General features: G+C 45.5%; 1 protein-coding gene and 1 pseudogene across 1 annotated transcript in view; one reads left to right on the top strand and one right to left on the bottom strand.

Moving 5' to 3' along the window:
- Positions 1 to 458: 458 nt before the first annotated feature.
- Dcaf7 (DDB1 and CUL4 associated factor 7) overlaps positions 459 to 13319 on the bottom strand; it is a 28209-nt gene continuing 15348 nt past the window's right edge. The window contains exons 5-7 of the mRNA XM_006970516.4: positions 9602 to 9811; positions 6844 to 6961; positions 459 to 5178 (exon numbers count right to left, since the gene is read on the bottom strand). Of these exons, the coding sequence (XP_006970578.1) occupies positions 5006 to 5178; positions 6844 to 6961; positions 9602 to 9811 (501 nt within the window). The 3' untranslated portion in view covers positions 459 to 5005. The remainder of the gene's footprint in view (positions 5179 to 6843; positions 6962 to 9601; positions 9812 to 13319) is intronic.
- LOC107401207 (protein archease pseudogene) lies at positions 9863 to 10919 on the top strand (annotated as a pseudogene).

Here is a 13319-nt window from a genome sequence, read left to right as displayed (position 1 = left end):
TCTGAATCTGACACTTTCTTATTCATATAAATTTGCATATGACTATTCTCTGCCTTAAGTGGCATTCCCTATTCCCAGACAACTCCTACTTAAGTCTTCAAAACTCAAATCAGACATCCTTCATCTTGTGACGTTTTCCTGAGGCACTCTGGCTCTCACCCTGACAGGAGTGGCCTCAGGGTTCCTAAACACAGCCCCATTACTGCAGAACACTACAAATGTGTGGACAGCCCTCTGACAAAATAGAAGCAATCTGAGGGTCTCGGCCCTCAGCCTGGAGTAGGTGTCCATGTTTTCTTAGTTGCCTAGGAAGTGGGTGAACAAAGAGGAGACACAGGTAACGAGCTGGGCCATCAGAATACTGTGTCGAATGAGGTGGAGTCCAATGCCCTTCCAGTACCTCTGAAACATGACCACAGGAACAAACTGGGAAGAACTGAATTCACCACAAGAAGAAATTCAATCTATACATGTTCAAGTTTTATTACAAAGTATGATGGGCAGAAAATATGGTACTTCTTATACAGGAGGCTGAAACAGAACGAACAGACTTAATGTATGTAGGATGAAGAAAAGTCACAGAAAGAACACTCCACTCACGGCTGCTTTTCAAGTCGCCTCTGGTGGAGAATCCTAAGCTCATTCACAGCACAGTGTTAATATTTTATTACAAGCCCTGTATACAATCAGCCCTGTGAAAATAATATTTATAAAGGAGACATGGTTACAGTACAGTTCTGCAAAGGGGCAGCTTCCTCTCCACCTGAACGAGTGATGCCACAAAAGCTTTAGAAGGGGAGTTTAAATATCTAAGAAAGTAAGTTCACACACAGAGACTAAAGGGCACAGAAACGGACCAGTTAGAGCTTAACATTGTGTAGAACAGGAAATCTCCATTTTCTACATAGAGGTTTATACAATCATGCTGTAAGTCACACACAGGGTAGGGCAAGGGAAAGCCACTGACGGAGGGGTCACAAACACACGGGACCAAAGCAAGTGAGTCATTTGACTAAAGTGATTCAAAGCTTCAGGTCAACAGTTTCCCTAACACGTGGACATTCCACTCAGGCCAAGTGAGAACACTTCTTTCAAATAGTATACAGCACAGTTCGGCTTCGCTGAGTTGTCCCAAAGGTGGCTGCTCGTACATTTTCCAGCTGTCACACAGACTGTCAACATCCTTCTTCTGGAGTTCAAACTTCCCTTAGCTTATTGTTTCTGGCTGACACATTAGTTCAAGCCTCTTGGGAGAAGGCACCTGCATGTTTCCATATTTAAAAAGTGCCATCTAGATAGCGGCCCAAGAAGCTTGTTCATTCCATAATGTCACATGCTTGACTCTGACCATTAGCAGCAATGGCAGTATGGGAGGAAGAGAGAATGTAGCGGGGCGAGGTGAACAAGCTCTGAGACATGAGATACTCAGCTGCAGCCTCCCCAGAGCAGAGAGGACAATTCTGGGAAAGCCTGTTAGGGTTCATGATGACACTGCTCAGGTCAGCTCTTCTCTCAGAAAACCAACCTAAATGCTAAGCACTCTCCACCTCCTCATGGCCGCTCTAAGGAAACATCACTTTGAGGCCTCTACTGCGGTGGTACTCTCCATCTTAAGCCAGGCGATCAAAGGAACTGCCCTATTTTCAAAATAAGGAAAGTGCGGGGCGGTTTGGTAAACTCCAGAGTCCTCCATGTCCTTACAGTCTAGGAACCTAGGGCCTAGGCTACATCGGGGAGAACATTCTACAGTGGAAAGGTATAGGAGAAAAGAAAAACAAAAGAGAAGAGCCTAGAGTGCAGTTCAGTAGAACCCTTGCCTAGCACGTGTGAGGGCCACGCATGCACGCACGCAGGCACGCGCGCGCACACACACACACTGAAAAATGAAAGGGCAAAGGGAAGATAAAGAAAGAGGGGGATCTACAAGAAGAACCATGGGTGCTGGGGACAGGGGCCTGTGATTCCAGCACTCAAGGAGACTGAAATAAGAGGATCCTAAGTTCAAGGACAGACGGCAACAGTATCATCATGTACTGTCACGGGACCCTCCTACTTAGAATTTAACCCCCAGACGTCACCTATAGCAGCCCTGCTGTAGGAAGGGCTCTCGGCCCCTAGCTGTCACCCCCTTCCTAGTTTCCCAGTGCCACATTAACAGCACTGGAAGGCCAGCCTCAGCTGAAGTCCAGGCTCACTTCACAGCTATGAGAGACTCTCAATGCTCCTCCCTCAGCCCCTCTGTGTTCTCTAGTATTTCCCCCTTTGATCCCAAGAACTCATTTTCTCCTACACCCTAAAATACCAATTTCCACTGTAACAATCATCAAAATACTGTAGGATTCTGATTTTTTTCCTGTTCTTCCTGAATTATAGTCAGTTCTCAGAGATCCGATTCTGATTTCGATAGAAAATTATCATCCAGAGAGATCCAATCTCCTGTGGGGAAAAGCCTCAGACCCACTCAGCAGTTCAGCTCTCTGCTAATCTGACTGAGCACGCAACCTCCCACCCCGCACATACAGAAAGCACAGGCCAGAGCCAAGTCCAAACAGCACTACAGCCACGCCGGAGCCTGGAGCTACAGCCCCTGGAGGAGAACACATCTGGAGGTCCTGACCCATCTCCCTGTTAGTCTAAGAACTGCAAATTTAAACAGCCTGGCTTTTGACACTTTAATACATCTGTGCTTCCGGGAGGATGGCACACTAAGTGACTTTCTGTATCTCAAGGCTACAGAAATCTCTTCCTCAGCCACAGGGCCACCAACCCATGCTCTAAAAGGAGGGTGAGGGAGCTGGAGCTTCAAAATGCCAGCACTCCTGTAACGGTGGGTGCATGCATACTTGAAGATGGAGACAGAGAGAGTTTTACCTGGACCGGATGGAGGGCAGAGAAGGCAGGCTAAAGAAAGATGACAAGCGTCCACAGAGCAGGGGAAAAATCATCATGTGGTTGTTTCCAAAGCACAGAGCTACCTCAATCAAATCTATTCTAATAACTACTACTAACTTTAAAAACTTTGTTTTCAAATTCCCGTTGACAAACCCCATCATCCAAGCCCAAGTTAAAGCCCACTCAGAACACAGAGGCCCTTCCCAGCAGGCCCTACTACTGCTCCTGACTTCCACTGTAGACTCGGCACAGGAGAAACTGGGGGCTCCTACAGGAGCAACCTGAATTAGCAAGGCTGCCACCCTCCAGGACTCTGTCCTAGCCAGCAAACACCACCCAAAGCAGAGGTAATCACAATTTGTGCTCTCTGTCTGTAAATGATGCAGGGCAAAGCACATGCTAGTGCAGGAACATTAATCTCAAGCACACAGCCAGCCAGAGACCAGAAATCAGAATGACAAATGAGGAAGGCCCAGGGGAAACACCCTGACTGAAAATGCCTTTCCTGTGGGATGAGCCCCTATGTAGTAAAGCGATCTCAGACTTTGGGCATACAGCTGCAGCAGCTGTAGGAAGCGAGCAGACTCAGAGAGTCCATGTGCACAGAACAATGAGTCAACGTTTACTTCTCCAGCGAAGTGGCCACATCATTACATTTCAGGCCTGCTACTCTCCTCATGTCAGAGAATCTAAGAAACCTTCAGGCAGCTCAGCAGAAAATTACCCTAGAGCATGTCCCAAACTCTGCCAGGGACTCATCTAAAGTCAGAACCATCCAAGTCCCCTCCATGGAACCCATTCATGTAACGGAAACAAACACCTGAGGCCTGGAGGTCAGCACAGCCAACTGCAGCCTACGAAGTCCAATACTGCTCGGAACCTAAACTCAGGGGTGGGCAAGTGTCCCAGATGGAGAGACTCTTGATGACTGGCCTTGGGGCCCAGTATTCCTTTGGAGCCATTTACTTGGTGGCCTGGAATCACCACAGCTGATTAGCCCAGCCTTTAGGAAAACTGCCTGTCTAGCTCAATCTAAAGGTCTTGTTCAGGGTCAGGACAGACGGCACCTCTCAGGAGTCTCTCATTCACAGCACTCAATCCAGAGATGGACCAGAATCCCACCAGGCAGAGGGAACTCAGCAAACAAATACCGAAGCTTAGCTTAGAGATCTTTCCTGCCTATCATTCAAGTTCTAAAAGGGAAAAATAGATTCTGAAAGCAGGTATTGGAAACACAACATAAGTTCAGCTTTCCTGGACTGGTTCTCCCTCAGCCTGGCCCCTAGTCAACTGCTCTCTTAGCTCCACCGGGTACTCATTAGTGAAGCAGGGAGGGGAACTGGAGGGTGGAACAGAGGCTTCCTATGTCTGTCCTGGGCCTGTCAGGTCTTCAGGACCCAGACTGAGAAAGGGGTGAGTCAGAAACCTTGAGAGCACCAATCAGTTCTGAATCCCAGTCGGGTGTGCCGCACAGGCAGTGACACTGGAAAGCAAACTGCTCTTGGGGTCTAGGGACCAGGAGCCACTGCAGGCACTGAGGGAGGAGAGGAAGGTACAAAGAGGGGGGACTGTAAAACCAGGAAACCAGGAAGATGAAATTCCTTTCATAAAAAAATTAGCCGGATAGATAAATATACAAAGTTGAGGTTTGTTAAAAGACACTGATGCCAGGAGGAAAGACAATGTGAAGTTGGCATTTGATCCCACTTAAGTGCTAGCATGGACACGGATGGGGACAAGACATGGACTGCTGCCTCGGGCAGGACACACAGACAGACACGGGGCACACGGACAGACAGAGCCAGTGCTTGTACTGTTCATGAACACAACAGCTGACAAACAGATATACAGAAATGTTTAATTGAAGAAGCAAAGAAGAGGAAAGCAGAGAAATCGTAAAACCCAGCCCTGGGCTGCGGTGCGCCACACAGCACAGTCCTGCACAGACAGCGAGGGGCAACTGGCCTGGACTCCTACAGCAGCTTCTGGACACAGTGGGTGTAAAGCAACAAGAGACATACTGGCCACTGGAAACATGTTCTTCTTACGTGGGGAGGGAGGGGGCAGAGGCTGAAACACACAAGCCCCGGCCCGGCAGGTGAGGCGCCAGAGACTACACACGGAGTATCTCCAGGCAGTTGTTGTAGCAGATGGCGATCCAGTCAGGCTGAGTGGAGGCCCACTGCACATTGTTGATCTCTCCCTCAGCTGTGTAGGCCAGGATTGGGTCCTCGATGGCCCGAGGCATCTGCTGGATGTCCCAGATGAGAGCCTGGTGGTCATCCGCTAGAGAAAAAGCAAGCAAGAATGTCTCAGCTCAGACAACGAGGTAACAATCTTGCATTTGGAGAGTCAGTCACAATTCGCAAAACATTTGCTCATCAAAACTTTGTGAGGGAGGTTTTATTTTAGAGATGAGGAAACCAAGATTTAGCAATATTACGATATGCCCCATCATGCCATGTAGCCATGGCAAGGTCAGGACTCAAATCTAGGTCCTGACTCCACAGTCTCAGTCCTTAAGCTCCATCCACTGCACCGTGGTTAGAGAATTAGATCAGGACACTGGATTCAGGAATCAGGACAGGACACAGGATGCAATGGTCCCAAAACATGATGTCACTTTCAGCCACTAAAAATACTTATGTGAATGAAGATGCTTCTCTGATGACTGCTTCCCATTTTTTGTATATTTACACTTCAATGAGTTGTACAGATGATTGACATAAAGTGCTCAATAGACATGCACCATTAAAAGAAATTCCATCTGTACTTCTGATCCCAACAATAAGGGACTGGAGACATAGCTCAGTGGTAAATTATCTGCCTATCATGGTCAATATCCTTGGTCCAATCCCAGCACCATCAGCAAACAAACAAACAAACAAACAAAAACCTCAACCATTGCCAACTAATGTGTTTTGCTAGGTATAGTGGCACGTGACTATAGTCCTAGCACTTGGGAGGCAGAGACAAGTGGACCGCTCAGCCTGATCAATACAGCAAGTTACAGCCAGACAGTACTACACAGTGCGATCCTGTCTCAACAAAATAAGTAAATAAAAATAAAACAAAATAATAAGGAAAAAAATAGTACTCTGGAAGCAGAAACAGGACTGCCCTGAGTGTGAAGTCAGTCTGGGGTCTACATAGTAAGTTACAGGGCAGCCAGCACTAGAGAATGAGATGCTGACTCCTCCAAGCAGTGTTCTCTCTTGAGATAATGACCAGACACTACAGTCTCTTAGAGCTATGCTCACTGTCTTCTAAAGATCGCGATTAAATCTTTTTTAAAACTTATCCTCAAGCTGAGTGGTGATGGCACAAGCCTTTAATCTCAGCACTTGGGAGGTAGAGGTAGGCGGATCTCTGTGAATTCAAGGCCAGCCTGGGCTACAGAGTGAATTCCAGGACAGCCAGGGCTGTTATACAGAGAAACCCTGTCTTGGGGGGATGGGGGGGGAGCAAATTGAAAAGATGGTTTCTAACCTTTGACTTATTACAGCTCTATATTGTTTTTATTTTAATAACAGATTTGCATTAAACAGCATATTTTTGAGAAGTACCCTCTTTGAGAAAAATAGTAAAATGAGAACTGTAAGTCAAACTACTGACTAGGTAAGCCTTTGTGAAGGTGAAAGACCCAAGGCCCAAGGGAGGTAATTCCTGGTAGTGCCAAAGACCCAGTCACAGTCAAGAGGGTGCTTCTTCTTCTAAGAACCCAGACTCCCGGGGGACTAGTACCTACCCCTATAGGAATACACACCCAGGTCTGTATCTGATACACACCGTCATTAGTCAACGAAAAATGTTCTGAGACCAACTGAATACAAAAGAGCATCTGGAGTGCGGACTGCTTCAATCTCACAAAACTGCCCTGGAAACAGCAAGAATCACACTCCTAGGGAGCCAGGGTCCTCACTCTCTGACACTTGCTGCTGTCATGGTTACCTGCGGTGCAGATGTGGCAGGATGAATGTGGGGCCCAAGCAATGCCATTGACACATGCTCGGTGGTTGTTCAGCCTGGCGACAGGTGTGCAGGGAACTCGAACATCCAGAATTACCACCTGCAGAAACAGAAAAGGGCCAGCAATTGCCGAGTGTGGCAGGAAAAAAAAACAAAATACACTATCATACACACAAATATCAAGCATAATCTTTTCATTTGTGGAATTGAAGAATATTAAAGACAGGATTTCCTAAAGATGGAGAAAGAAAGAAACAAAGAAACAAACACATCTGTGCTGAGAGACACTGGGCTTTAGACTAATGGAGAAGGGGAACAGGAACAGGCAACGTGAGTTTGGATGGTCCATAAACACCTTTGGTAAGTGCCTATAAGAAAATATGATGGTGGCGGCGCACACCTTTAATCCCAGCACTCAGGAGGCAGAGGCAGGCAGATCTCTGTGAGTTCGAGGCCAGCCTGGGCTACAGAGTGAACTCCAGGACAGGCACCAAAACTACACAGAGAAACCCTGTCTCGAAAAACCAATCAATCCTCAACCAATCAATCAACAAAATGAAATGAAAATCCGTGTTATCTTAGCTAGGGAGAATGAGCACCTAACCAAAGCAGAATCTGGAATGTAAGAAGTCTGAGGCACAAGCTTCACCCAAACCAAGGTTACCCACTGCATCCTCTCAACCAACAATCCACCCCTCATAAAACCTAGCAGACCACAGAGCTTTTGTTTGTATGTCTGCAACAGCTGGAGAGCCTGCCTAGAACACCAAGGGGTAGTCTACTTTCTTACTCAGTCCCAGTAACTGTGACTTGGTTTAAATTTTAGTCATTTATATATTACTTGTCTTCTCTTTTTTTTTTTTCCCCGAACCCAGGGCCTTGAGCTTGCTAGGCAAGCGCTCTACCACTGAGCTAAATCCCCAACCTACCTTTTTTTAATTATGAAATTAATGTTTATTTGAATTTTTTGAATCAGCTGTATAACTAATTCATGATAAATTACCAGATGGATTTTTGTATTATTTCTTTAGGACTAGAGTTTTTCAATGACTTCATATTCGGACTCTTCAACTTTGAAGTTAGGAGACACTATTTGTACATTTTAGCTTAGAAGCCTCTTGCTGACACACTGTGGCAGTACAGCAAGTCCTCCCAATGCCTATCACTTTGATCTGGACTTGATCTTATCTCACCCATGAAGTTTCAGTACAGGATTAGCCTCCTTATTAACCACCACTGTTCCTCCACAAAGAGACTCCTGACCACGAGCCAAAAGGGAGCCTGAGGACTCATGGTGATTAGTGTTCCTCACTGAGTCCCCTGCAGTCACGGGGTTCTGTGTTCCTGCACTGAGTCCCCTGCAGTCACGGGGGTTCTGTGTACCTGCACTGAGTCCCCTGCAGAGTCACGGGGGTTCTGTGTACCTGCACTGAGTCCCCTGCAGAGTCACGGGGGTTCTGTGTTCCTCACTGAGTCCCCTGCAGTCACGGGGGTTCTGTGTTCCTCACTGAGTCCCCTGCAGTCACGGGGGTTCTGTGTTCCTGCACTCAGTCCCCTGCAGTCACGGGGGTTCTGTGTTCCTGCACTCAGTCCCCTGCAGTCACGGGGTTCTGTGTACCTGCACTGAGTCCCCTGCAGTCACGGGGGTTCTGTGTTCCTGCACTCAGTCCCCTGCAGTCACGGGGTTCTGTGTTCCTGCACTGAGTCCCCTGCAGTCACGGGGTTCTGTGTACCTGCACTCAGTCCCCTGCAGTCACAGGGGTTCTGTGTTCCTGCACTGAGTCCCCTGCAGAGTCACGGGGGTTCTGTGTACCTGCACTCAGTCCCCTGCAGTCACAGGGGTTCTGTGTTCTTGCACTGAGTCCCCTGCAGAGTCACGGGGGTTCTGTGTACCTGCACTGAGTCCCCTGCAGAGTCACGGGGTTCTGTGTACCTGCACTCAGTCCCCTGCAGTCACCATCACTGTTCTATTTTCTTAGCTTTACTCTATCCGAATTTGTTTGTTTGTTTTTTTAAAAAAAGAAAAGGTTTTTCTATGTGGCCCTTGTTGTCATGGAACTCTATGTAGACCAGGCTAGCCTTGAACTTACGGAGATCCATCTGTCTCTGCCTCCTAAATGCTGGGATTAAGGCATGCCACCACCATACCCAGTGAAAGTTTATTGGTTGTTTTTGTGTGTGGGAGTGTGTGTGTGTGTGTGTGTGTGTGTGTGTGTGTGTGTGTTGTTTTGTTTGTTTTTTGCTTTTGGTACTGGGGATTGAACTCAGGGCCTTGAGCATGCTAGACAAGCACTCTGTCACTAAGCTACATCACCACTGTTATCAGAAATCCATAACACAAAGGCAGTGCAATTGCAGCGAGTTTGTGGCTAGCCTAGGATACACAGTAAGTTCTAAGCCAGCCTGAGCTACAGAAACTCTGTTTCACCAAAGAAGCAGGGAGAAGCCGAACACAGTCCTTTTTGTTGATCGGGTTCCTCAGTCTAGGTCCTTTTGTCGGTCTGAGTAGACTGATACTCTTGGGGATTATTTGTGCACTGCAGGATGATTAGCAGCCTCCCTGATCGTTACCTACTTGATGCCAGGAACACTCTATGCTTCCTCTTTAACTCTTGACAACCAAAAACGTTTCCAGGTATTTCCAAAGATCTACTGGGCACAACACTGCCACCATCTGAGAGCTACTCTTGTAAATACACTAGGCAGACTGGAGTCAAGGGGCAGGGCCAATGGGGCTTACCTCCATTCCATCCATGGCCATGGTGGCAAGGTAGTTAGGGTCCTGCTTGTTCCAGCAGAGGCGAAGCAGTGGGTGATGCTGTGGGTCTTCATAAATGATGGTGCTGTGTTCCAGATGGCGGAGGTCAAACATCCTCACGGAACCATCAGCACCCACAGAGGCAAACATGTCCCTGCCCCCTCCAGCTCGGCTGAATGCAATATCATAGACCTGTTGGTAAGAAGCTTCAGGTCTACATCAGTCGTCTCCTTTTCCCACAGGATGGAAACTTGTCACTTCCCAGTTCCTATGAACCCCAACTTACGACACAAAAGCAGGTAAGTTAGTGGCTTCTCAGAGAATAAAGATCATGATCATGCTACCACAGGTCCTGGCTGACTTCTTCCCATGCCTGACTTCCACTCTTTCCCTTAAAACCCTGTGATAAAACGAAACCTACAAACCCGAAGTCTGAAGGCAGCTATTTTCTGGGCTTTGGTGAGTGTGAACATATGATTCTATGCAATCAGATGCAGGTTCCTGACAAACTACATCATGGTTCTGCCAAGCTGGTTCTGCTATAAAACCTAGACCTGGGACCCATTTGTAAGAAAAAGGTAATTATGATTTCTGTTTTTGTGTTTTTTAAAGGGCACCTGGGAGCTGGAGAGATGGTTTGGTGGTTAAAAGTACTTGTTGCTCTTGCAGAAGACCCAGAGTCAGCTAAAAGTGGTCTGTAACTACAGTTCTGGAGGATCTGACACTCCCTCTGGCCTTCTCGTACTGTGCACACATGTGGTGCAAGGACATACATGTAGGCAAAACACCCATACACATAAAAATAAAAAGAAATAAATCTTGAAAAATAAAATAAGAAGTTGAGCATGTCAGAGACTACAGTATGACGGAGGAACAGAAGGCAATCAAGGACAAGTAATCCAAAGTATGACTATCTGGATCCCACGGCTGATGTCCAGTTACACTCATGGGATATGCTCTGGAGAAAGCATTTGAACAGTGTGCCATGGCCATGGTTACATGACAGACACAGGGACTGTGGAACCCTCCAAACAGTAGAAGTAGAAACCCAAAGAGATGACTTGCAGACTCTGTTCTTTCACTTTTTGGATGAGTGGCTTTACAAGTTCAGTGCTGATGTATACTTCATACCCGGGAAATGAAAGTACTTAATACTGTTCAAAAAATTTCAAGTTATGGTCAATTGTGTGAGAATTTTCACTGTCCAAGCGTCCTCAGGGAACAGAAGTCAAAGCAATACTAGGCAATGCAAGTCTATAATGAAGAGAAACCAGAAGTTTTTGTGATCATTGACATTTAAAATACCTAAATAAACAAACAAATACATAAGAAAGGAAAGAAAGAAAGAGAAAAACTCTTGAAGAAGTGAATTTTTTTTTTCATTTTGAGAAGATGCAATGATTTATTTTCTATAGTGTCTCTGCTAAATGGAAATACAGAACTGGGAATTTAAAGTGTGACTTTCAGAAGTGGAAAACCAGTGTGAAGCCTTATCTATGATTCCTAAATAATGAATTCTGCATTTTCTGAGGAACAGTCTTGTACCTGGTTATTTGCAGCAGTAGCAGCAGGTACCTTACACCTTCCAGTGGATTGCAAGCACTCCAGCATAGTCTCAGAAGGGAATACCCAGTGATGTAAGCAACCACTGGGACCAAATCCAATTTCATACAAAATAATTTGAGCTGGATAATAGACAGTATATGCCTGTGATCCCAATACTCAGGCTCCTGAGTTTGAGGCCAGCTTTGGCTATAAAATGAGTTGGGAGCTAGCCTGGGCAACTTAACACGGACTTGTCTGAAAAAAAGGGAAGTGTAGGGCAGGGAAAACATGCACACAGTCATGTTTTTAGGTTGCTAAGGGACAGAGCTATCCTATTTTCTAGTCAAATCTGAGTAGAACCCTTGAGAAGCTTGATTAGAAGAGCTCTGATTTTGTCTTTCCTTTTGAAGCAGCAACAGTACCTCATATTTTCTTAAAAGAAATATCTGACACTGTACCTTACATATATACCCCCTGGACATATTTGATCTTATTTATTTTCAGTGTTTGGGATTAAGCTCCATCATGTAGCCAATTGCTCTACTACTGAGTTTATAGTCCCAGCCCTATAAGGGAAATTTATTTATTTATTTATTTATTTAAGACAGAGTCTCACTGTTTAGGCTAGGCTAGCCTTGAACTTATAGTGTCTGCCTTCTGAGTACTGGGATTAAAAGTGTGTTGCTGTGGTAGGACCCTTCTGTAGGCTGTGAATGTATGCTGTTCCCATTGGTTGATAATAAAAGCTGATTTGTCCTATAGCCAGGAAAATAAGGCTTCGTAAGAAAGCCAAATGGAGATATAGAAAGGAGGTGAGGTAAGGAGAGATGCAGGGCAGTTGCCCGAGAAGCAAGATGCCAAAGGCTCTACAGGCCATGTGGCAATGTAGAGATTAATAGAAATGAGTTAATTTAAATGTAAGAGCTAGTTAGTAATAAGCCTGGGCCATCAGTCAAGCATTTATAATTAATGTAAGCCTCTGTGTGATAATTTGGGAAGCAGCTGTAGGACAGGGCAGGACAGAAAAAAGCCTACCTTTACATATGGCGCCCAACATGGGACATAGATCCACATAAAACCTGAGAAACCTTAAAAAAGGTTCTAAACGCACAGAAATGGAGCCACACTGGGCTTCCTAGTCTCTCATGCTGGCCTCAGTGCCTGTGAAATGGAGCTGGCCGCCAACCACCATAAGCGAAGCGGCATGGCAGGTTTCCACAGCCTCTCTAAAGGGCCTCAGTACAGAGAGGCGGTTCTCAGCTGCTGCACTTAGACTTGAGCTTCGAGTGCTGCATGAGAGATCTGTGGTTTTGCTCATGCAGACAGAAAAGATTACACAGTAAAAACAGATTCAGACAAAAAGGCCTCTAAACAGGTCACAGTATGTTTAAAAAAAAAAGTATGTAGCTTGGGAGAGAGAAGAGAAAGAGTATATACAGTCTTAGATTTAAAATAATAAAGTCCTTAAAAGAGAGAGGAAAGTAATATGAAGAAAATGGGACATGTAAGAATGGAAAATGCACAAAAAGTCTGTATTATGTATATTATTGTATTATCTTTAAAAGTTTTGACTGTTTAGCCAGGTGGAGGTGGCACACGCCTTTAATCCCAGCTCTCAGGAGGCAGAGGCAGGCAGATCTCTATGAGTTCGAGGCCAGCCTGGTCTACAGAGCGAGATTCAGGACAGGCACCAAAATGACATAGAGAAACCCTGTCTCGAAAAACCAAAATTTTGACTGTTCTGAGACATTTAATTATAAAAGCTGCTGGATTAAACCAACCTATATACTTTAAAAATTCTTGATTCCAAAATCCAAGTCAAAAGTTATGCCACTTTGGGGGAGAGGATATGTTTTTATTTCACAGGAAATTAGAGCCAATGGATTCATTCTGAGTTAAGGAAAATTAGGTTTGATCGAGGAAGACCCCCTGAAATCATAATTACAGATATGAAAAAATAAATCTAAAGTAACTACAAGATCTGTAACACGTATTTTACCTGCTCAGACATAAAACAAAAAATTATCTTTGACTGCCTTATGTAAAATACAGTTTATATTTGTATTAATACAGATATGTATGTCACCCTTAAAAGTTTATGTATTTTCAGAACAAGAGGACCAGACAACAATAAAAATGATGGCCCAGATGATAC

This window comes from Peromyscus maniculatus, chromosome 8 (genome assembly GCF_049852395.1).
Source record: "Peromyscus maniculatus bairdii isolate BWxNUB_F1_BW_parent chromosome 8, HU_Pman_BW_mat_3.1, whole genome shotgun sequence".
NCBI lineage: Eukaryota > Metazoa > Chordata > Mammalia > Rodentia > Cricetidae > Peromyscus > Peromyscus maniculatus.
The sequence above is the reverse complement of the archived record's forward strand: the minus strand, read 5'-3'. Positions and strand labels throughout refer to the sequence as shown.